Source organism: Neovison vison, chromosome 2 (genome assembly GCF_020171115.1).
Source record: "Neovison vison isolate M4711 chromosome 2, ASM_NN_V1, whole genome shotgun sequence".
In the NCBI taxonomy this organism is placed as follows: Eukaryota; Metazoa; Chordata; class Mammalia; order Carnivora; family Mustelidae; genus Neogale; species Neogale vison.
In genome coordinates this window covers 17,207,954-17,232,835 of record NC_058092.1, presented here as the reverse complement: position 1 = coordinate 17,232,835, position 24,882 = coordinate 17,207,954, and the positions used below count along the sequence as shown (strand labels likewise).

General features: G+C 49.7%; 1 protein-coding gene and 1 non-coding gene across 2 annotated transcripts in view; one reads left to right on the top strand and one right to left on the bottom strand.

Moving 5' to 3' along the window:
- The window catches only part of TCEA3 (transcription elongation factor A3), a 35,506-nt gene extending 16,255 nt beyond the window's left edge, over positions 1-19,251 (top strand). The window contains exons 6-11 of the mRNA XM_044237417.1: positions 6,316-6,479; positions 6,646-6,702; positions 9,255-9,409; positions 14,566-14,712; positions 16,563-16,634; positions 19,055-19,251. Coding sequence (XP_044093352.1) covers positions 6,316-6,479; positions 6,646-6,702; positions 9,255-9,409; positions 14,566-14,712; positions 16,563-16,634; positions 19,055-19,063 — 604 coding nt within the window. The 3' untranslated portion in view covers positions 19,064-19,251. The remainder of the gene's footprint in view (positions 1-6,315; positions 6,480-6,645; positions 6,703-9,254; positions 9,410-14,565; positions 14,713-16,562; positions 16,635-19,054) is intronic.
- Positions 19,252-24,645: 5,394 nt separating this feature from the next.
- LOC122901533 lies at positions 24,646-24,753 on the bottom strand. The gene has a single exon (XR_006383545.1). It is a non-coding gene; the product is annotated as a U6 spliceosomal RNA (small nuclear RNA).
- Positions 24,754-24,882: the final 129 nt, after the last annotated feature.

Genomic DNA, 24,882 nt, shown 5'->3' with positions numbered 1-24,882 from the left:
AGATGAGAAGGAGTTCGGTGGACAAGCCAGGAGAGGGCCTGTTGGGCAGTGGGACTGGAAGGTGCAAAGCTGTACTATGAGTGAACGTGGTGCTCTGGGAACTGTAGCTGGGCATTAGGGAGCAAACCCCGCCGTGCATCCCTGTGACAAGGAGGAAGGCTGCACCTTATGGAGCCGAGCGGGCTCTCTGAATTGTGGACTTTTCACCCAGCTGCTGGGCTTGCTATCGGTGTAGTAACTGCAATGTCCTCGAGGTGGCGCGCAGGGGCAACGAGCGGACCTCCAGGTGCCTCCGCTATGATCTGGGGTGGAATTTTTCTACGGGCTTGGTGATGTCAGATCACAGGCTGTGGGGCTGGCGCTGGCACATCCGGGGAGCAGAAGGAAGCTGTTGATAAATCCAACGCCCCACCCCCATTCCCGCCAGTGATGCCTTCCCTGCAGTTTGTCGCTGTTCCCGATCGTGTGCACTGAAAGCAAAATGAGGCTGGCTGCCTGAAATGCCCTGAGACAGGAAGGCCAGCCAGCCAGCCAGCTCTTAGCCAAGGGGAGGGACCGGGGCTGGGAGTGCCCTGCCTGGAAGGTGGCGAGAAGAAAGCAACAGGCAGCTTAACCTAGCCTGGGTTAGGGGACCCTGGAAAAATTTCTGCCTTGTAGAAACACAGTGAGATGTACTGAAAAGAATTTGGAAGCAGACAGATCTCGGTTTGTGGTGTGGCTCTGCCATTTGCTGGTTGGATGACCTTGGACAAGTCAGTTCAGCTCTCTGAACCTCAGCCTACTGATCTGTAAGACAGGGACAATGATGACCCTTTCCCAGGTCATTATGAGGATTAAATGAGATAACAAAATGCTTAACACTGTTCTCAACCCATATAAATGCTCAGTAAGTACCTAATCCTTGATAATAATACTCACACTTAATGTGGCAATCTAGGTAAATTACCTAACCCTTCATTACTAGAATTCTCCTGGGTACTGGAATCCTATCAGAAACTCTTTGAGATGGGTACTGTTTTCATCCCCATTACTAGCCCAGGGTCACAGAGCTACAAAGTGACGGTGTCAGGCCTTGAGCCTTGGAGTTTGGCTCTGGAGCAGCTTGGGTCCTTCATTAATATATCACCTTAGTGTAGGCATTCCCCTGAGGAAGCTGTCATTTGTTATTATGTGTCCTTCCAAGCAAGGTGTGCTCCAGGCCCCACTGTCGGGTCCCCACTGAAGAATCCTAGACATTGAGGATATGGTGATGGGGCATGTAGCTCAGTGAGGTCCAGCACCAGGAATAATCTAGGGCTCCATCACAGCTGGAGAAGGGCTGGAGATAGGCTGACCTGGGTGGTGGGAGTTGACAGACTCTGGCTCAGAGAGAGATCACTTTCTTAATCTCAGAGAGTAGGGTCTCTGTCTTTCCAAAGAGGACCTGTCACCCACCCAGTTCAGCTCTATCTAGGCCTCCTGGATGTGCCTTTTATCTCTTTGTGGCCAAATTTCTCAACTCATCTTATATTCATGCATTTAACAAAGACTCATTGAGTTTTGGCCCAGAATGCTATTCCAGGTGCTGGAAACAGTGGTGAACCAGCCAAAAGGGTTCCTATACTCTGGAATCTGTAATCTGGACATGGAGGCAGACAATGCTTATAAACACACAAACAAGTTAATTCTAGACTTGGATAAGTGCTATGAATGAAAGAAATCAGGTCACATGCTAGGGAGTTATAGGGCAGGGACAGGCTGCTTGACTGGGCTGATTGGGGGAGGCCTCCCTGAGGATGTGATACTGGAGCTAAGACCTGACTGGTGGGAAGAGGCCCAGTCATAAGGAAATCTGGAGGAGGAAGAGCCTTCCCAGAGGACAGAGCAGCCAGTGCAAAGGCACTGTGGTGGGAGTGACAGGTATATTTAAGAAAGAGAAAGAAGCAGTGCAGTGGGGAAGCTTCCATGAACTGAAGGGGAGTGTGGCATGAGATTAGGTCAGAGAGGAAGCAGAGGCCAATGTCAAGGGGGCTGGGAAGCCATGGTGAACTTTATGCTGAAAATAACTGGAAGCCATTAGAGGGCCAGAAGCAGGGAGTGATGAGATCTGCCGTAAGTGTTCGAAAGGTTTCCCCAGGCTTTTGTGTGGCAAATGGATTGTAAGGATGGGCAAGAGGTTGCCGGGGGACCAGCTTTGTGGCTATTTTGGCTGTGTAGGTGAGAGCCCAGTGGCTAGGACTAGGGTTGGGTGTGGGGAGATTCCCACTGATTGCAGGCAGCCCCTTAAGCTCTAGACTTTACAGGCTTCCCAGCCCTCCCTCACCCACACCTTTCCCTCCCACCGAAATCTGACTCCAGCAGAGAGCAGGCTAGAGCTCAGGTTCCCCAGCCCTGTGCCCTGCTGCCAGGCCACTCACTTGTTAGTGAGGGTTGGGTCAAATCCAGGGTAAATTTATCTAGAACAGAAAGTTTCAAACTGCATTTAAAAAAATAAATAAAAGCTAAGAAATCCCTTTGGACAAAATTTTTCATAATTCAAAATATAAACCTCACAAGAGCAGAGCCTTCCCTCCCCAGCCCGCCTCAGTCCTGAGGTAGCACTTAGGAAACTTTGAGGAATCTCAAGGTTCTGGAGAATACAAAAATCCCAGTGATCCAAGGTTGTCTGTGGTGACAGAAGGCATCCAAGCCAGGTCAAGCCAAACAGCAAAGGCTGAGGAACAACAAGATCTCCAGCAGAATTTACATTGAAGAGTACCTAGCAGGATGTTGGATGTTTCTTGTCACCCCAGCTTTTTAACACTAGAAAGCTTAGGCTACTCAGTCAGCCTCACTCTCAGACACAACTTCTTGGGCCTGAATTTTCAGAAGCCCGTCACCGTCTTCCTGAGGGGATGAAATGCATCCATAACTCCAGAAAGGTCTGGTGCAGCTGCCCAGGCTGTGCACTGTACAACTCCAGAAGATACCGAGCTGGCAATATGAATGGTGCTCTCTGGAATTAAGAAATACAGCAGCCCTTTAGGACCTTCCACAAGAGCTCAGTGGGTTAAGACTCTGGGGTGGAGGAAGGGACCTTAATTTCTTCCACCCTCATGTGTCAGTTTTTCCGAGGAGGCCTAAGGACTGGCTGGCTGATCTTGATGGGTTACTGAAGGAGACAAAGGTGAAGGCATCTTGATGCCTGGCCCCCACCCCAAGAGTAGTGTAGAAGCAGCTCTGAAAGGGAGGGAGTTGTGGAACTATCACTCCATCCTCTCATCTGTGAAATGGGGCCAGGAACTTGCCACAGTCAGGGTTATGGAGAAGAAGAGATAGCAAACAAGCAATAAAAGATGGGTTTGGCTTTTACTTTTTTTTTTTTTTAAACAAATCCCTAACAAGTCCTGTCCTTTCTCTCCAACACCCTCAGCCTCACGCCCCAAGTGCCCTGAGCCCCTCAACACTGCCCACGCAAAACATGGGTTTCACGCTTCTGTGCATTTCTGCCATGAATGCATCTTCCCGTCCGCTCCTCCTGCGGCCAGCTCCCATCCCTTGGGAACTTGTGGACCTTGTGGAACTTGAACTGAGTTGCACTGCAGTGTGGGACCTCTTTGAGCTTTCTTAGGCTGCGTGGTTACTAAGGGTTGGCATTGTGATACTGATTCGCACAGGTCACCAACAGGATGCTGGCGGGTGCCTCTCCCCTCGCCCAGAACCCTCTTTGCAAGGACTCAAAGGGATCAAAAACAGTCCAAGTTTCAGCCTATATTTTTTGGTTGCATGTATCAGTACTTCTTTTTTTTATTTTTAAGCTTTTTTATCATGATAAAATATATATAACAAAATGTGCATTTCAACCTTTTATTTTTCAGTGTAAGAAAAAAGATATTTTATCATTTCGAATGCATTAAGATTTACCAAATATATAAAAACAGATTACTTATCATTGCATATGTCAAGCTGTGTGGTTATTTTTACTCCTTAAACTTCCTAGATGATTTTTTTTTAAGATTCCTAGACAGATTTTTTTAATTGTATCAAAATATACATAACATAAAATTTAGCCATTTTAACCATTTTTAAGTGTATTGTGGCGTTAAGTACATTCACATTGTGGTACAACCCCACCACCATCCCATCTCCAGAACTTTCTCATTCTCCCAAACTGAAACCCGACCCCATTTCCCCCTTCCTCCAGCCCCCACAGCACCATCCTACTTCCTGTCTCTGTGGATGTAATGATTCCAGGTACTTTGTGTGAGTGGATCACACAGTATCTGTCCTTTTGTATCCAGCCCATTTCACCCACCATGTCTTCCGTTCATGGCATCCATGCTATAGCGTATCTCAGGATTCCGTTCCTTTCTGCGGTTGGATGGTCATCCACTGTATTCATACCACATTCCGTGTATCCATTCATCTCTCTCTGGACACACAGTCTGCTTCCACATTTGCTGGGAGCTCCCTGAGAACAGGAACACAGGAAGCCCGTCTGAGCCATCAGCTTAGAGTGACCACTCGTGATTATCAAATTTTTTTTTAAAGAAAAAAACCAGAGTTTCTTATTACGGAAGTAGATATGCTCTTCAGGGAAGATATAGAAAATCTGGATAAGCAAAGATGAGATTGAAATCTACTATAACTCTACCTCAGAAAGATAATTAATAATTACTTGTTATTATGATCAATAATTAATTATATAATTAGTAATACTAATAATAATTGCTCTTTACAAGGTGTTGCTGTTTGAATGTTTCTATGTTGAAGCCCCCAGCCACAAAGTGACTGCTTTGGGAGATGGACCCTTTATGGGGGTAATGAAGACTAAATGAAGTCATGAGGGCAGAGCCCTGATCCGATAGGATTAGTGTCCTTTCGAGAGATACCAGAGAGTTTGTTCACTCTCTGCCACACGAGGACCTAGCAAGAAGATGGTTGTGGGACACCTGGGTGGCTCAGTCAGTTAAGCTGCTGCCTTTGACTCAGGTCACAATCCCAGGGTCCTGGGATCGAGTCCTGAATCGGGCTCCTTGCTCAGTGGAGAGCCTGCTTCTCTCTCTGCCTCTGCCTGCCACTCTGCCCCCTTGCTTGTGCTCTCTCTCTCTGATAAATAAACAAACAAATAAATAAATGAAATCTTTAAAAAAAGAAGAAGAAGAAGAAGAAGGTAGTTGTCTACAAGCCAGGAAGCAAGCTCCGTCCAGTACCTTGATCTCAGACTTCCCAGTCTCCAGATCTGTGGGAAATATCTATGGTACAAACTACCCAGTCTTTGGTATGTTGTTAGAGCAGCCCACGCTAAGATGCAAAGTTATCCTGCCAGTCGTCTGTACATACATGTATATATACTTGTGGGTTTTTAAGCCCAAACCAAAATGAAATCATTCTTTTTTTTTTTTTTAGGATTTTATTTATTTGTCAGAGAGAAAAAGAGCATAAGCAGGGGGAGCTGCAGGCAGAGGGAGAAGCAGTCTCCCCAGGGAGCCCAATGTAGAACTCGGTCCCAGGAACCCAGAATGAGGAGCCAAAGGCAGAAGCTTAACCAACAGAGTCACCCAGGCGTCCTCAAAATGAGATCCTTCTTAGGCAGTCTATCTTGGGTGTTAAGAGTAGACTTCGGACTCAGACAGACTTGAGTTCAAGTCTCCGTGGTGTAATTCTGTGTCCTCATCTGCAAATGAGGAGGAGGACAGTATCTACCACCTAGGACTGCTGTGAGGATTCAATTAGAAAATGTTCCTGCAGCGCCTGGCACTGGGTAAAAGCCAGCTCTCTTCAGTGGTGGTGAATTCACCCGTCACTAGACTGTCAGCTCCTTGAGGATTGGAGCTTTGCTGACTTTTCTGCTTTACCCCTTGTTCTTAGCACTGGACCTGCAGAATAAGGGCCTACTAAGCATTCACTGAACGAGTGAGTAAATGGTCCAGCGAGAAGGCAGAGCAGCTAATACGGTGTCTAACGGATCATAGTGTGGTTTCACGTGGTGGTACAACATTCTGTGACCTGCAGAGCTGAGCGCTTGGTTAAGAGTCTGGGCACCTGAGTTCAACTGCTTGGGTTTCAGTTCTGGGCTCCACACGTGTGACCCGAGTCAAATTATCGTGAATGCGGCTAGCTCTACGATTCACTTTAAAATGCAACTCTAACGGGGAGGTAAGACGAGAAGCAGCCTCGAGGGGTTGTCATGAGGATTAAATGAGATGATCCATGTCAAGCCCCTAAAAATAGCACCTACCTCACCGTGTTGTGTGAGGATTCAGCGAGATCACCCATGAAAACGTCCAGAATGGTGCTCAGGGAAAGCTTTATCCACTTAATGTCCAAATGTCTATTACTGTTTGTCATCCTCAGATCAAACAGCAGCAAATCGAAAGCAGAGACCCCCAAAACACCCAGCAGCCCCCTGACCCCCACCTTCGCCCCCTCTGTCTGCCTCCTGGCACCATGCTATCTCACGGGGGACTCTGTGCGGGACAAGTGTGTGGAGATGCTCTCAGCAGCCTTGAAGGCGGAAGGTGAGAGGGCCTGGGCTGGGGGCGGAGGAGGGAAGGGCTTCTAGGAGGGCAGATGAGATGCGGTCTTTCTCAGGAGTGGCACAGGACACTCCAGTCTCTGGTATGGGCAGGCTCCACTGCCAAGGTCATGTCTGGCTGACGCCTGTGCTTCCTGAATCTCTTACAGACAATTACAAGGACTATGGAGTCAACTGTGACAAGATGGCATCGGAAATCGAAGATCATATCCTTAAGTTGTGCCAGGGCCGTGGGTGCCCGGTGCTCTGTCTGGTGGCAGAGCCTCCCAAGTGCAAGGGACCCGGGACAGTGAGGGGGAGGGGAAGGGCTCTGGGGACAGCCCCCTGTTCTGCCTCTGAACCAGAGTTCTTAATTCTAGCTAATATTTAGTAAGTCTTGCACCCGCCAGCCTCTTGCTAAGCTGTTCCTGAGCAGCACCTCGTTCAAGGTTGCGACAATCCCGCAAGGGAGGCCCCTGACTAATCCCATTTTACGAGGGAGGTAAACAGGCTCAGAGAGGTTAAGTTACTCGCCAAAGCTCATGCAGCTAATAGTCTTGGTAGAGTTGGGATTTGAACCCAGGAAGCGTGACTCTAGAAATCGAGAGCTCCACCACCGTGCTAGACAGGCCATGTCGTCATGTGGCTCAGTTGCAGGGTCAAGTATCAGAACGGACAGGGAAGACAGCATTCCTCATGCTCAGCCTTCTCCCCTCTTCTCTCCCCTGAAGATGGATTCTCTGCCGGGTACCAGAGATGTGATGAGCAGCCGACACTTCCTGCTCTGTCACTTCGCACAGTCTCTATGACACAGGGGCTGTTGCTCCCATTTTACAGGTCAGGAAACTGAGGCTCAGGAACGACTGGGTGTCACAGCTTGACTGAAAACCTTGGCCTTTGGATTCCATGTCCTGAGTTCTTTCTGTATGACCCATTCTCCTACTCTTTGAAAGGGGGCTGTGTAGACAGAGGATGTGACCCGCCCCCCAAAGTTGTGTGGGCCCATTGCACCAAAAGATTGTTGTTTGGGGGGAAGGAACTCCCTCTCTGCTGTGTCCCACAGCATATGAAAGAGGTGTAGAGGGAGGGGGACAGGATCCCCAGGGGAGAGAGGTTCTGAGAATCTCAGTGAGGTGTGAGTGACTCTTTTAAACCTCTGGGGCTACCTAGGGAGCTCAGTCGGGTCTATTGGGGAGGTCCCTGCTCCGTCTGGTCTGACCTTCTCCCCTCCTGCCACCTCCTCTGTAAAGCCCACCTGGATATCCTCCCGCATACTTCCTGGGACCTCCCCTCCGCTGTCCTTTAATTATGAACCAGCACATCTTGGGCTATGGAATTCCTCACCAAATATGTTTTCATCAATCTCAGTGATTCAGGAACACAGAGCAAAACTCTGAGCTTCATCTTTATTCTCTCCAAGCAATTGTCCCTCCCTCCAAACAGGTCCCTTCGACTTTCAAGCCCAGTTGGAAACAAACGCTGGTGGTCTGGTACCTCATTCCACTCCCCGGCCCGTCTTCCTTCCCTTCCTCCCTCAAGCCCTTTATCTCTTTGTTCTTAGAAGGTGGGAGACAAAGGGGAGGATGAGTTCTAGGGGCTTGAATGCTCTGGGTCCCCAAAAGATCTGTCCTGTTTGGAGAAACCTCGCAGTAACGTGGCAGCCAGAGGGCTGCGCTCCTCAGAAGGGGTCAGTGACCCCCCGGCCTGGGCTCCATTTTGTCCTGGTCAGGGCCACTTCCTGCCTGGCGAGGGGAGAGTGGAGAGAGCATTACCGGCTGGCTTCCCACCCTGTCTCTGCCGGGAATGTGCCCTGTGACCTTGAGCACGGCTGCATCCTTTCTAAGCCTCAGCTTCCTTATATGTTCATGAGAAGTAACTCTGACCGGCAATTCCCAGAGTGGGTTCCGTGGCATGGTAATAGGTATTCCTAGGGGATAGGCGCAGGGGGAGATGGTTCTATGCTCGAATATGTTGGGAACATAATTGAACAAAATGATGTCTTTCTTGCAATACCTCTCTGAGGCTTCAACATGAGGCTCCTCGTCTTCTGTTCTCCTCTGATAGCTGGACTCCTAGTTTCCAGTGGTCCTGCAAAACTGGGGTTGTCTTCATCACCGTTCTCATCTTCACAGCCCCTAAGTGTTGAGCACTCGATGTCCCAGACGCTAGGCTAGTGGATCATGCAGTGTAGCTTGCTAAATCCTTGGTGTAGCCCAATATTTTGTAAATAAGGAAATCTAGGGCGCCTGGGTGGCTCAGTTGTTAAGTGTCTGCCTTTGGCTGAGGTCATGATCCCAGGGTCCTGGGATCGAGCCCCCCATCGGGCTCCCTGCTCAGCGGGAAAGCCTGCTTCTCTGTCTCCCACTCCCCTTGCTTGTGTTCCCTCTCTCATTGTGTCTCTCTTTGTCAAGTAAATAAATAAAATCTTAATAAATAAATAAGGAAATTGAGGCACAGAGAAGTCATGTGACTCACCCGAGTCCCACAAAAAGCTCAGACAAACCCCCAAGGCCCATCCCTGGGACCCCTGACACAACAGCGCTCGTTAAGGTCTGATCTCAGTGGGGAGACCGTTGCCCGTCCCTGATGCATTGTTGACCCCAAATGCCTGGGCGAAATCCCCACCCCAGGGGTCAGCAGCCACTTAGGTGCCCAACCCCTGTACAAGTCTGAGGAAAGGAACAGAAGGTCCTGCGGCTCTTTGGGCTTTGGGAAGTGGCTCCCCATCCTTCTGTGCCCCTCCGTGAGTGGCTCGCTGGTCCTTGACATATCTGGTCACATATCTACCAGGAGCTCAAGAGCACAGACATGAAGTACCGGAACAGGGTACGCAGCCGGATCAGCAACCTCAAGGATCCCAGGAACCCCAGCCTGAGGAGGAACGTGCTCAGCGGGGCCATCTCTGCTGGGCTCATTGCCAAGATGACGGCGGAGGTGAGAGTGGGGCTAGGACCCCTGCCTGGCGGGGTGGGAGGCCTGGCCCCTCCGGCTTTGCCCACCTCTGTGCCCTGTGACTTAGTGGTGATGAGCTGGGGGCTTTTTCAGCCAGACCCTCTCCGACTCCCCATCCCTCCAGGCTTCAGGACCATCAGGATAGTGAACATAGCTACTATGACTTAAGCACAGTGCTAAGTGCCTTAGGCTCATTGTCCAGTTGTATCTTCACAGCATCTGAGGTCAAAGTGCTTAGTATCCCCATTTTACAGGCGAGGTTACTGAGGCTCGGAAGGGTTCACTGGTTTGCCTGCACACCCAGCTAGAAGACGTCAAAACCAGGGGTGCGTTTGGCTCAGTCCGTGGGGCATGTGACTCTTCATTTCAAGGGTTCTTCTGAGTGCAAGCCCCACGTTGGGTGTAGAGATCACTTTTAAAAAATATAAATCTTTAAAAAAAAAAAGTCAAAGCTGCGAGGCAAGCTCTTGGGCCCTACAACACCCACTCTTCACTGCTTGGTCATCTGCCTCCCTCTTCTGCCTTGGGTAATCCTGGGCCCAAGCAGAGGAGCAGTCCCTGTCTCCGTGGAACATAGTCCCTGCTGGGGAGACAGACATATTTGCAACTGCGTTCAATTCAGAGGTGGCGAGTGCCACGATAGAGCCACCCTGGGAACTTAGAGCCGGGAAGGATTGACCCAGCTTGAAGGGGTCAGTAAGGGAAGGAAAAGGGAACACCCTGTCCGAGGAAATAAGTTGCAAAGCTTCAGAACTGTGCCTAACTGCATGGGTTTGAATTCTGCCCTTCTCACTTAGCTGTGTGCTCTTGGACAACTGACTTAACCTCTCCGGGCCTCAGTTTTCTCATCTGTAAAACAGGGAGAATAATAATAACTAATATGGGACACCTGGGTGGCTCCGTGGGTTAAGCGTCTGACTCTTGGTCTCAGTTCAGGTCTCAGTCTCAGGGTTGACTTCAAGCCCTTACTTAAAAAAAAAAAAAAAAAATAGGGACGCCTGGGTGGCTCAGTGGGTTAAAGCCTCTGCCTTTGGCTCAGGTCATGATCCCAGGGTCCTGGGATTGAGCCCCTCATCGGGCTCTCTGCTCAGCAGGGAGCCTGCTTCCTCTTCTCTCTTTGCCTGCTTCTCTGCCTATTTGTGATCTCTGTTTGTCAAATAAATAAATAAAATCTTTTTAAAAATAATAATAATAATAGCTATCTCGTGAAAGATTGAATGAGTTAATACATATGAGTGTTTAGGTTAATATAATAATAGGTAAAGCCCTCCCCAGGATTCTTCTATGATAGACTCAATTACTGACCATTTCATGTAACCCCAAGCACCATGCTGCGAAAGAGGAAATCTTTATCCCCATTTTATAGATAAGGAAAACTGAAGCCTCACACAACTGACAAGTGATGGGTGAGGATTCGAACCCAGATCGAATTTCAGAACCCACATCTTGGAAACACCTTTTGAACACCCTCAGGTCCGAGTGGCCTTTGATTGCCTGGGCTGATCCAGAGGATTCCGGGCGAGCTCTGCCAAGTCAGAGAGGCCCAGACAAGGGGAGGGGCAGTGCGTTGGGATCCTGGAGTCTGGCTCTGCCTCAGGACGTCTGGGAGCCCTGATGCTGTTGGCAAGGGTGTGCCTGTGTGTGTTTGTGGCATGTGTGGTGGGTGTGTGTCATGTGTAGTGTGTGTGGTGTGTGGAATGTGTGGAATGCACTTGGTATTTATTGTGCGTGTGTGTGCATGCGCGCATGTTGGTGGGGGAACGATGTAGTGGTTGTATATTAATTTCTCTCTTCACTGCTTTCCTCAAATACCCAAAACAAGAGCAAGCCCTGGTTTTAGCATCAAATGGGGGAACTTGGCACAGGTGGACCAGGGTTCTCTTTTGGCTTAATTCAGAATAGCTGGTATTGGGTACCTGGGGGGCTCAGTGGATTAAGCACCTGCCTTCCGCTCAGGTTGTGATCTCAGGGTCCCGGAATCGAGCCCTACTTCTGTGCCTGTGCCTTGTAGGAATGCTACCAAGACACTCTTCCAGGCAATCCAAGGCATGGGGAGACCAGGACCAGGAGAACCAAGAGCAAGGTATAGATGCAGGTTCGAGCCAAACCCAGCAAGTTCCCATAAGCTAGAGGTCAGAATAGAGCTGAGTGTCTGCATTAAGACAAAGACAGGCCCCAGACATCCCAGCAAAGTAACTGGCCAAGCCTGACATGCGGGCTCCACACGAGGACTCTTCACTAGGACAGAGCAAGAGAATCAGGTGGTCGACCCATGGCCAAGAAGAGTCTGACCAGACGCAGAGGAGCGAGCCGAGAACCTAGCAGGCCCTCCATGGGGCCAGGCACCAAGGACCCTACCCTCTGCCCACCGTCCAGGCATCAAATGAGAGGAGATCTTCATCCTGGGTCCTCTTTGGTCCCAGGCAAGAAGCTTCTGTAAGAAATAGAAGACCAGGGGCGCCTGGGTGGCTCAGTCGGTTAAGTGTCTGCCTTCAGCTCAGGTCATGATCCCGGGGTTTTGGGATCAACCCCCAGGTCTAGCTCCCTGCTCAGCAGGGAGTCTCCTTCTCCCTCTCCCTCTGTGCTCTTTTGCTCGCTCGCTCGCTCGCTCTCTCTCTCACTCTCACTCTCAAATAAATAAAGATCTTTTAAAAATTTTAAAAAAAGAAATATAAGACCATTTTTGATCTAGTAAGAACAGTAAGAGCTTGGGGCTGGACAGCCTGCTATGTTCTGGCTCAGGAGACAGGAGCGTCCATCAGAGAGAGCCTGGGAGAGCGGACGCCCTTGTCTGTGGGTGTCCCTCTCTGTGTCCCATGTCTCCCTCGTTCCTCCCTCAGTCTTCCTTCCCTCTTCTCTTCTCTACCCAGAAACATCCCAGAATGGAGTCGATTCTGAGATGTTCTTTAGGGCCATTGAGTGGCTATACCCTTGGCCCCGTGAGGAGGGGGGTTCTGTCTGTGCGCTGCTCGCCCGGGACGGAGACCCGTGCCTGGCATGTCATAGCCACGCAGCTCCTACTCATGGGGTTCCCCTTTGGGGTTCCTCCTGTCGAGATGCGTACACAGAGGACCAGTGTCCTCTCCCGCTCGATCCCCGCCCTCATGTACCACCTTATTACAGTACTAAACCACTGTGCTGTGTTCACTCCATGTGTCTTTGACACGGCCTCCTCCATAAGGCAGCGCGGAGACAGGTACACGGATTGGTGAGTGCGTGTTTTTCTGTTCTGTTTCCTAGCTGGTACACAAGACCCCCTTTCCACCATCTGACCGCCCGCCACATCTCCCAGCTTGAACACACCCCCAAACACCCTTCCCACTGTGTGTTATTCTCAGCTGTTCTTTTGTGTCTACTATTCTTTCTCTAGAACTGCTGTTTCCCTCAGGAATTCCTGCTTATCTTTCAAGACTAGTTAAGGTGTCAGTTTCTTCAATGAGACTCCCTGACCCGGAGCAGTTAGCCACCCTGCTCTGGGCTTCCCCCTGTGCTGTGTGTACCTCCGCCTTAAGCACCTGCTCTGCTATCTCGCAATCCTGGCTATATACCTGGCAACTCTACCAGATTAGCATTACCTGGGGGCAGGTGGCCCATCTGCATATCTGAATCCTTAGGGCTCAGAAGCAGCGGTTGGGCAGTCCAGGGGTCAGGGCCCGCCAGCCAGCTCAAGAGAGGTGGTCCTGTGTGGCTATTCCTAGCTCTGTGCTCAATTACCCCACATGAGTAGCTTGAAATTGGCTGTGGAAGGAGCATTTACATTATGGAAATTAGCGATCGTGGCAAATCAGGCTCCCGTGAGCCCGAGGCCGGTTCACCAGCTTGTAAATGCAGTCAAAGACATTCAGTAAATTGACATCTAGTACGCTTTGAACGAATGAATGCCTTAGGTTCTGGATTTCCCCCCAAATGAAGGTTAGCTGGGTTCTTCTTTTTTTAAGATTCTATTTATTTATTTGACAGACAGAGATCACAAGCAGGCAGAGAGAGAGGAGGAAGCAAGGTCCCCGCTGAGCAGAGTGCCTGATGCGGGGCTCCATCCCAGGACCCTGAGATCAGGGTCCTGATCTGAAGGCAGAGTTTTTAACCTGAGCCGAAGGCAGAGGTTTTAACCCACTGAGCCACCCAGGCACCCCAGTTAGCTGCTTTTTGCTTACATGGCCCCAGGTTGACTTTTCTGTACATCCCTGCCCACAGTTAGGACCTAGTCCTTGAACTGAATATGGTTGGACTTATACATTGGCAAGGACCAGAATAATGTAAGGGCACTAGTAAAATTCCTCAGGTCTGCCCTTAGAATTTTGCATTCAGAGGTCTCTACATTTCATCAGGAAGCCCAAGTGGTGACAAAGCAGCGATCAGTACACGGCAGTTTCCAACCTTTGTGCCAAAACCGGTTTTCCACGGTTTAAGGAGTCAGGAATAGATAGCGACAATGGAAATGTTTACCCCACACCAGGTTCTCATTTGAACATTAGCTCCAGCCATCCTCCCTTCCCCAAACCAACCTCAGCGGACGGGAGATGGGGGACTGTTCTATAGGAGCTTGAAGAGAAAGATGTTCTGTGACGCAGGGAAGCAGTTAGCTGTGGGAACCCAGGAGCTTCGGGTCCTATACAGGTCAGGGCAACTGCAGCAAGTCAAGGTTCCCAGCAGGCAGAATGGACTAGGCCATGACTGCAGTTTGGACAGGCACTGGGTCAAGTCCAGACCAGAAGGATAAGGGGAACAGCACAGATCAGGGGGTCACAATCCAGGCAATTCAAGCAGGAGGGCTCAGGTGGCTACCTAAGGCCTGGGCAGGGGGTGTGAGCACCAGATCTGAGGAAATGTACACAAGCTATTGACCCTGGGGCGGAAGCTGTTTGCCTCCTGCTCTCCCACACACACCCTCCTGCTCTGGGCCCAGTCGGAGCCTACAGGTTTGCCTTCCCACCCAAAGCAGGATGTGGACTCTCTGCGTACAGCCTTTTCCAAGCAGGGGCGAGGCCAGGAGTCCAGGCCTCCCTCCAGCTCCTTGATCTCAATCCAGCATGTTCCCCTCTCTTCTGTTCAAGCTCTCTAGAAATCGGGTGGGGCAGGGTGGGGGGCAGGGTCCCTGGGACTCTGTAGCCCTGAAGGGCAGACTCCTTTCTCTCCAGGAAATGGCCAGCGATGAGCTGAGGGAGTTGAGGAACGCCATGACCCAGGAGGCTATCCGTGAGCACCAGATGGCCAAGACGGGCGGTACCACCACTGACCTTTTCCAGTGCAGCAAATGCAAGAAGAAGAATTGTACCTATAACCAGGTGTGGGACGGGGGCTGTGGGAGCGCCGAGGTGGAAAAGCAGCTTCTGGAGGAGTGGGGGGAGAAAGGACTAAAACTCCGGGCTGCAGAGACAAGGCCAAGTCTTGCTGTTCCCGTGGCTTCTAGAAAATGTTCTCCTGCATGTAGAATCACCCAGACTGGGGTCTATGAGGCCTGGCTGGCAAGCTCTGGCCCGCCTTGAAGCAAGAATAGGAGGAACCAGACTTACCAGGCACGGGTTTCTGTAGAGTCACAGATGGTTGGAAAGAAACTTAGCAATAGAAAACTTGGTTCCCTCATTTCCTACATAGGGAAACTGAGGCCCAGACAGGGTCAAGCTTTGCAACTTTGTCCAAGGTGGCCAAGACAGTCCTAAATGGCAGAGATAGTAACAAACCCAGATCGAGACTTCTGCCTGCCTGAAATATAGCCAACATGGCCCACTGAGTTGAAGGCATGTAGCAAGTCCTAAGGCTGAAGACCACTGTCCTGGCATGGGGGGGGGTCGCAGAAGGCTATGGAGACCCCCTCCTCTGAAGGACTTAAAACCCAAGAACCACCTTCTGTTTCTGGGTTGTCCATATTATGGGCTTGGGGCACTACTCTTCTTGGATTCTAATTTGTATGTAGTCATTCTAGAACTCTATTCATTCTACCATCTGCTGGGCAAGCAAGACTTACCAAGAGCACCTTGCCCTCGGTGTGCCCTCGTGGCCACTGCAGAAATACAGCCGGCCTTGCCATTCTGGAAGAGTCTCTCAAAGCATTCCCATCCAGGAATTCAGAGATGTTTGTGCAAGCCTCCTGCTTTCTTCCAAGCCCATTTCCATGTGGAGTGATGTGTTTCCTGTGCGTTGCCTCCCACCAGAAGTAAACCACTCATTAGCCAAGTTTGCTCTGCACAGAGAAACCCCAGTGTTATCATCCCTCCAGTGTTACTGCTCTGCAGTAAGGAGGCTGGGCTGAGCTGTGCTATCCTGGCCCACCCCAGGGGTCACTCAGGAGCCAGCGACTACCGTCCCCCACCCCCACAGACTCCCAGCTGACATCACAGCAGAGCCCAGTGTCAGCAAAGTAACACTTCATGTGCGCCCAGGGTTGGCTATAGACAATCAGAACAGTAATTGTTCAGTCTGTAAGTGCAGGGGGTTTGCTGGGGGAAGCCCGATTCCTACATATTCCTGGTTTGGTCAAGGGCGTGAGAAACTGGGAAACAGGACATTAGAGTGTCCCAGGGGTCCACTGACCTTCAACTTGCTTTTCCTCTCTGGGCCTCAAGTCTTGCACCTCTGACATCACAAGGAACGGAGTGGAGCGGAGGGAGGGCGCCTGGGTGGCTCATTGGGAAGCAACCCTGCTGGATCTCGGCTCAGGTCTCGATCTCTGGGCCGTGAGTTTGAGCCTCGCACTGGGAGCTGGGTGTGTAGCCCACTTAAACAAACAAATAAATAAAGGAATGAACTAGATGATCTTGAAGGGCGCTTCTAGCTCCCTAAAGTTCTGATCAGTGAAGCACAGCCAACGAATGGGGTATTTTCAGAGGCGAGTCAGGAAATAACTCCTGTGGGAGATGAGCCTTGAGGCGAGAGAAGAGTGATTCGATCTGAAGGATAAAGGACAAAAGCGAAAGGGCAGAGGGCTGGTTGAGCCAGTGGGGCACTGGAGGTGAGCTGATAGGCCTGAGGAGGGGAGGGGTACCCTGGGGAGCTCTCAGTGATGAGAAGGGCAGGAATAACAGTGCCAAGCTCTGGGACTTGGACCTACTGCTGCAGACAGTGGGAGCCATGGCAGGTCTTAGAGCATGGGGGTGAATTCCGGAGTGGTCCAGCTCTCGCTTTTTCTCTCTCTCAGGTGCAGACACGCAGTGCTGATGAGCCCATGACTACCTTTGTCTTATGCAATGAATGTGGCAATCGCTGGAAGGTCTGTATGTCTGTCACTTTCTCCCTTCCCTGTCATCCACAGGGCTGCCCCACATAAGGAGTCCTATACCCACAGCCAAGAAGGGGGTGTGCAGCCTGTGCAGGGTGGGTCTGCAGAGCGGGAGATAGTGGCGGGTAGTTGTCGGTGCGTGTACATGTTTTTGTTTCAAAAGACATCCAGCGTGGGTGGGAGCCAGAGCCCACTTTTTTTTTTTTAATTTGATTTTATTTAATTGAGATAGAGCATGAGAGGGGAGGAGGTCAGAGGGAGAAGCAGACTCCCCATGGAGCTGGGAACCCAATGCGGGACTCGATCCCAGGACTCCAGGATCATGACCTGAGCCGAAGGCAGTCGCTCAACCAACTGAGCCACCCAGGTGCCCTGCAGCCCACATTTTATCACAGGGTGGGCAAGTCTGTCCTTTGAGCACAGGTGCAGTCAGCCTCGTGAGATCCACAGAGGGGAGGAAAAGCACTCTGCCTTCAGACCGTACCTCTTTGCAGAGTGCTTTCACAGATGGGATTTCCTTTGAACCCTGCCACAGCCAGGGGTGAGAGGAAGGCTGAGCCCTGTCAGGGGGCCTTGCCGCCAAATACCTCCCAGGTCATCCTCCTTGCATAAGGCAGCTCTGGGAGAGCCCTGCGTCACCCAAGACTGTAATCTGGGCTGTCCCAGCCCCTGCAAAGGTAGAGGTTTTGTTTTCAGGCATGGGAGCCAAGCAAAGACTCCTCTCAGAGTGCTCCTTCCTGCCACGTCGTCTTCTGAAAACACTCAGTGTGATCATGTGACTAATGTCAGTTTCCAGTACCGTCTGACTCGCACGTGCGTGGTGCGGTGTCTGGGCCTCCAGGCAGCTGGCAGGGGCTCCAGAAGTCCCGAGGTATTTAGCAAGGAGCCCAAGACTGGCTGGGAGTTGGGAGCCCTGGCCGTAGGTCCTACTCTGCCCTACTCGCTGTGTGGCCCTGAGCGTGTCACTCACCTCCCTGAGCGAAAGGGTGATGGTAATGCCTTCTCCCGTGGTGGAGGTGAAGATTATTGCGTATGCACACACACAGTTCGTGAACAATTATGAGAAATGTTCCTTACAATATTACTCTCACTTTCAGGCCAGGAAACTGAGCTCCTGAAAAACACTTAGTGAGCCTAAAGCCACACAGTTCAGAGCACTGAAAGACAATACTCCAAATTCCTGATTGAGTTTTCAACCTTACTAAGGGCCTTGATAGCCCTGGGGCCTCGTTAGACTTGCCATATTTTTTAAGGTAAAAGTCAGATGATTGTGTACTTTTCCTTTATTCACTTATTGAGCACTTAGGGATGGGACCAGCTTTGTGGCCTTGTGGTTTAGAGCGTGGGCTTTGGCATCAGGTTCGGATTCTAGCTTTATCGACTTACAAAGTGACTTTGCTAAGTGATCTGAACTCTCCAGACCTGAATTCCCTCATCTATAAAAAGGGAGTATTAATATCTAGTCTACAGAGCTGTTTTGAGGAATTAGAGAAGGTAATATAAACAAAGCATTAACAGCTTTATTATTTACAGTTGATAGCTCGTATGGTATCTTTGTCAAATTGAAAAAAGGTCTCGCTGCCTCCAAGTAGACATAGCCTTGCACCAGCTAGGCAAACGGAACAGGAGCTAAGTTTCAGCCCCAGCTTGCCTTAGGGCCAGGCTCTCTTGTGCAGTGCACAACCTGTACAACCATACCACAAAAAAGCCCTGAGCACATATGGACTGGCACATAGAAACCACCGTTCTTATTATTCTGACTTCGTTACCTACCAGTATTATTGGGAGTTTGAGCAAGTCACTTAACTTGTCTGAATTGCTTCTTTATCTTTGAAAATTGGAGAGATAGAGAGTGCCTACCTCATAGGGTTAACCATGAGGATGTAGTATGGCTCAGCTCAGAATAAGGGCTCAAAAATAGTAGCTCCTGTGATTATTACTGTTGGGAAAAGGACATTCTGCATGCTCCAAATCCAGCTCCTTTCCCTTCATGCCTGCTAGTTGGAGCAACAGGGCCCATTAGAGATGGCAGCTACGTGACTCCTGACACCATTGTCACATGGTGTCCATTGCCATGTGGGAGGCCTAGAGTCTAGCCAACTGATTAGTAATAATCACAGTGATGTTTTTGACCACGCATTAAAAGCCCACTACATGTCCAGCATCAAATTTCCTATTATTTATTACCTGTTAGCCTCTCGCATTGGCCAGGGTTATGATCCCATTTTCCACTTGAGTGATTGGTTCAAGGCGACACAGCTAATAAGGGCAGAGCTGGAATTTGGACTCTGGTTTCTGTGGCTCCAGATACTACCTTCTATTTCATGTCTCCCCCGCCACCCCCATGCCCCTTGCTTCCTTGGGTGACATAGGGAGAGCCCTAAAATTGTATTGCCTTTTTGGTTTTGTAGTTCTGCTGATAGAACCGCCAGCCAGGATCTCAGTGAACAAGGTGAGGAAGAACAAAGAGAAAGCACTAAACCATTGTAGCTGGAAAAAAAATAAAAATTAAAATGAAGAAAAATGCTGAACTCTGACTGGGCTCTTAGGGATCAGAGGGAGAATTCTTTTGTAAACTAATAATCTGTTATTAAAATTGATCCACGAACAGAGGAGCCTATTTGGGGTATGATGTTAAGAGTCTGTGTCGACAAACCTCTTGCAGAAGCTCAGACTTCCGAGCCTCAAGGCTAAGGGGTCACATCTTGGACTGTAGGCTGACAGTCCTTTGCTTTGAGTCCCTTCCCTCGCATCCCGACCTCAGCTTTTTCTGAGTTGAAAAATACCAGCCAGACACAAATCTTACCCGACTCCCACTCCCGCCCCAGAGGCACATGTGTGGAACAGCTGGGACCCAGCTTGGCATCAGCAAATGGGACTCCCACGCTGTATAGAAAGCTCTCTTCCCAGACTCTCTGCTATCCCCTGTTTGTAGCTGACTTCAGGGCCTTTTCAGGACTCCAGACCTGGTCCCTCTAAGCATGGAACAGATCATCTTGAGCTCAAGCTTTCTGAGCAAAGGGTACCACACTGCCCAAGGTCTGCAGATCCTGGGGCTCAGGACCCCGCCCAGGCCCTGGTGATACACTCTTCACAGCTCCATCTGTGGCCCAAGCTTCAGAGGAAGTCTGCAAGGCATAAGGGGACTTGATGTGCTCCTCCTGCAATGACACTGGCTTGCTTTTTAAGCTGATAGGAACTTTAGGCAAATCTAGAACCTTCTGGAACAGTCTCATGAGCGGGTCTGATGGGCGCGTCCTGGGTCTCAGTCCCAGACTATCCCTAGCCTTCTGACAGCCCCAGGCTGAGCTTCCTAGACTCTGTGTTTCCTAAAATAGCCTCAGTACAGAAGCCTGTGAACTCCTGACAGCTTGGGCAAGTCACTCAACCTCTCTGAGCCGCTTTCTTACCTGTGATTATGGGAGCGGCATGAGTGCCCACCTCACAGGGTGCTGGTGCAGAGAAGGCTGGCTTCTGTCTGCCTTTGTTCCCTCAGCAGGGCAGCTGTTAGGAGTAACTTCTGCCCATATTCCTTATATGCCCGGGTCTCATCTGTCCTGGGATTGATTCCTGCCTTCCTCCTTCCACCCATCACGTGCCTCCCCCTATAGATGAAACCCGAAAGGAAACAGTGCAGAGAAATCCGCCACCGTCTTCAGCCCTCCCCGAGTCATGTTTGGGGGGCCGTGTGCTTTGGAAGGATGGAAAATCTTCTCTCAGAAGATAAAACACACACAGCTTATCAATGGCAGAAGCAGGAACAAAACCTTGGTCTTCTGCTTCCTGTCATTGTACCCGAAGCTATAGAAGCTTCGGGGCCATATGCAATGCTCAGCCCCTACCTTCCAGGAATGCCCAGCCTGGCAAGGAAAGAAACCGTAAACAGTCTTCCACGCTGGACAGGATAGATAAATGTCATCTGTACCTGAGGTTCGAGTATGACCCCCCTGGGACTGTGGAGCCCTGTTGTTTACACAGCCAGGTGCTTCTAAAACTGGCCGGGATCCCCTGGGGATCCTGTTAAAAATGAAGATTCTGATTCATCGGGTCTGGGCTGGGGGAGGGGAGCCTGAGATATTTCTCTTCTCTTCTTTCTTTTTTTTTTTTAAAAAAACTTTTATTTACTTATTTTCAAGAGAGAGAGAGAGAGAAAATGCATATGTGAGCAGGGTGGGGAGAGGGGTCCGTGGGAAAAGAAGAGAGAGCATCCCAAGCAGACTTCACGTCCAGCTGGGAGCCCCATGGGGGTCCCAGCCACAGGACCCTGAGATCATGACCTGAGCAGAACTCAAGGGCCGGACACTTAACCGACTGAACCACCCAGGTGCCCCCTGCCTTTTTTTTGGTTCACATTTATTTATTTATTTATTTTTATTTTTTGGAGATTTTTCATTTCTTTTTTTTTTAATGTTATTTATTTATTTGACAGAGATCACAAGTAGGCGGGGGTGGGGGGGGAATGCAGGCTCCCCGCTGAGCAGAGAGCCCGATGCGGGGCTCGATCCCAGGACTCTGGGATCACAACCTGAGCCGAAGGCAGCAGCTTAACCCACTGAGCCGCCCATCACCCTGAGATTTTTCATTTCTTACAAGCTCCCAGGTGTTGCTGATGCTGCTATCCACCGACCATGCTCTGAGTAGTAAAGGGTTTAGATACCCAGCTTTTTCTTTGCATGATCGAATCCTCCGTCCAAATGTCTAGAAACCAAAAGCAACAATTATCACTATAACTGTGTCAATAAATGTTACTTCAGGCTGCTTCAGGTGGCCCCGTGGGGTGACTTTCATTGGTCACGGTCTCAATACTTATTGTGCTCCTGGTGTCGTGGGGACTTACAGCACAGGAAAAAAAATACAAACCCTGAATCTCCGCCCTCAGTAACCTTACTGTTTACAAAGGAGATGAGTCAGATGAAACAGCACAAGAACAAGTCGGCTCCAGTCTGCACATCTATGCAGTACACTTCTAGGCTCACAAAAGGACACAGAAAAGCATGAATAGGCCTCAGACCGTGTTCATCAGCAGACATCAATATCCTCGCCACTGGCCTTCCTGTGTCCACTCTGGAGTCTCTCCAGTCCATGCTTTTCCCTCCACTGACCGGAATAGGCTTTTCAAAACTGCAAATCTGATCACATTATAGCCCCCCCCCACACCCACCGCCTTTTAGGCCTTCCGTTCCCCGCCCCCCAACTGCATTTCGCAGGAGCAGGTCCCACAGGGCTGGCCTCTGCCCTGCCCCCATACTTTGTGCTCCAGCCACACTGGCCACGCTGTGTGTCACCCGGTTCTTGCACAAAGCCTGTTGGCTGGGACTCCTGATTTAACCCCATCGCCTCCTTCATGTGAAAGACGAGGGCGCGAGCGGCAAGGGAGTTAGTGTGAACTTCTGCCACTGGGAAGGCTTCCCAGAGGAGGGGAGACTGCTACCTTACAGGAGGAAAAAGGCAAGGTCAGGGAAGGTGAAACACAGAGGCAATGGCATGGCCGGTAATGGCATGGCCAAAAGACCTTGAAAACAAGATACATTCAAGATCTTAGGACCAACTTAGAAGATATTTTCTAAAAGTTACAGGAACGTGAAAGACTATGGAGTGAGAAATCTTTCCTCGTATGCTCATTCACACTACCAAATCTGTCTTTAGCCCTAAGATTCCCTTAGCTTAAGACTTACGTCACCGGAGTGTCTATCTGGATTTCTCCTCTCAAAACACTGGCCCTCTCCATACAATTAATCTGAAACTAAACTCACATCTTCTCTTTCTGTAAGTGCCCTCTTCTTTTATATTTGTCAGCTAGATGGCTTTCTAGAACCATCTCGGACCCTCCCCTTGCCCTCTTCTCTTTTGTCAGTTACTGATACTATTGTCCCTCCCTTGTTCAACCCTGCCCTCCCCCAACACTAGCAACATTCTTTCAGGGTTTCTTTTTTCCTGCACTGATGCAAACACCTTCTACTGGCCTCCTAGCTCAAAGCATCCCTACTTTACCTGCCCCTGACCTGCCTGGCTCTGAGCATCGTTCTCCCCACCACCCCTCCCCTGGATTTCCTCCAGCGGGCAAACAAAACTCAAACTCCTTAGTTTGACTTTCAAAGCTCCTCTCCTGTCTTAGGTGGCTTATCTTTGACCTCTGCTGCCCCTTTGCTCCAGCCTGTGGGAGGTGCTTGCCCCGTCCTTGAAAACCCGATGGACCTTACCAGCTGTGACTGCCTATTCTGATTCCTCCTCCCTCTCCCCGTCCTAATCTTACCCATCCTTCAAGGCTCACCTCAGGTGCGTGTTTTGTTTTGTTTTTTAATTGAAGTAAAGTTGACAAACATTCTTAATGTCACATGTACAGCCTAGTGATTTGACAAGTGAGTATAGTCACCATTTGTCACCATACAGCATTATTAACGATGTTATTGACTATATTCCCTGTGCTGTACTTTTTGTCTTCATGACTTATTCTGTAACTGAAGTTTGTACCTCTTAATCCTCTTAATCCTTTTGTTGACCCTTCCACTGCCTCTCTTCCCAGAGGCACATCTTCTGTGAAGTCTTCTCTAATCCCCTGGCCATAAGAGATGGTCCTCCGGGGGCCCCTGGGTGGCTCAGTGGGTTAAAGCCTCTGCCTTCAGCTCAGGTCATGATCTCAGGGTCATGGGATCGAGCCCCACATCAGGCTCTCTGCTCAGCCGGGAGCCTGCTTCCCCCTCTCTCTCTGCCTGCCTCTCTGCCTACTTGTCATCTCTCTCTCTCTGTCAAATAAATAAATAAAATCTTGGGGCGCCTGGGTGGCTCAGTGGGTTAAGCCGCTGCCTTCAGCTCAGGTCATGATCTCAGGGGCCTGGGATCGAGTCCCACATCCGGCTCTCTGCTCCGCAGGGAGCCTGCTTCCTCCTCTCTCTCTCTCTGCCTGCCTCTCTGCCTACTTGTAATCTCTTTCTGTCAAATAAATAAATAAAATCTTTTAAAAAAATAAATAAATAAATAAAATCTTAAAAAAAACAAAAAAAAGGATGGTCCTCGGAACTCCCACAGCGCAGTGACACTTGAATACTTAAGCTGCATTCTACCGGTGATGATGGTGACGATTTCTTTGTTTCACAGTATGGATAACATCTATTAATTATTGACTAGCCAGGTATCTTGGGCACATTATGAAACTTCTCCATGCCTCTGTCTTTCCTCTGTAAGATGGTGGAAATAATGGCACCTGGCCCAAAGGGCTGTGAGGATTCGTTACATACCTCACATACATACCTGACATGAAGTACTTGATCAGTGAATGTTAGCGATTGTCATTACTGTGAGTAGAGGGGCTTACTTTATATTGTCCCCACTAACCCTCAGACCCCATGAACTGGGCTACTATGATTATACTCTCTTGTTTTGTGTTTTAAAAGAGTTTAGGGTTTTTTTTGTTTTTGTTTTTTTAAAAGATTTTATTTATTTATTTGACAGAGAGAAATCACAAGTAGATGGAGAGGCAGGCAGAGAGAGAGAGGAGGAAGCAGGCTCCCTGCTGAGCAGAGAGCCCGATGCGGGACTCGATCCCAGGACCCTGAGATCATGACCTGAGCCGAAGGCAGCGGCTTAACCCACTGAGCCACCCAGGCGCCCTAAAAGAGTTTAGTTTTAAGTAATCTCTACAACCAACTTGGGGCTCGAACTCTCAACCTCGAGATCAAGAGTCAGATGCTTTCCTGACTGAGTCAACCAGGTACACCCTTCAAAAAAAAAAAAAAGATTTACTTAGCGAGAGAGAGAGCCTGTGTGCACACATGCAGAGGGGGAGGGGCAGAAGGAGAGAGACCATCTGAAGCAGACTCCATGCTTAGCTTGGAGCCCCACGCAGGGCTTAATCCCACGACCCTGAGATCATGACCTGAGCTGAAATCAATAGTCAACACTTAACTGACTGAGCCACCCAGGAGCCCCCAGGTGCCCCTTTTTAAAATTGTGACAACACATAGATAACATAAAATTTATTATTTTAATCTTTTGGGGTGGCTTTTTTTTAGTGGAATGCGTCACAGATTTGCTTGTCATCCTTGTGCAGGGGGGCTTGCTAATCTTCTCTGTATTGATCCACTTTTGGTGTATGTGCTGCCAAAATGAGCACCGGTCTTAACCATTTTTCAGTACACACATAGTTCAGTAGTGTGAAGTACATTCCCATCATTATGCAGCCCATCTCCAGAACATTTTCATCTTGCAAAATTGCACTGCTCTACCTATTAAGCAATTTCCC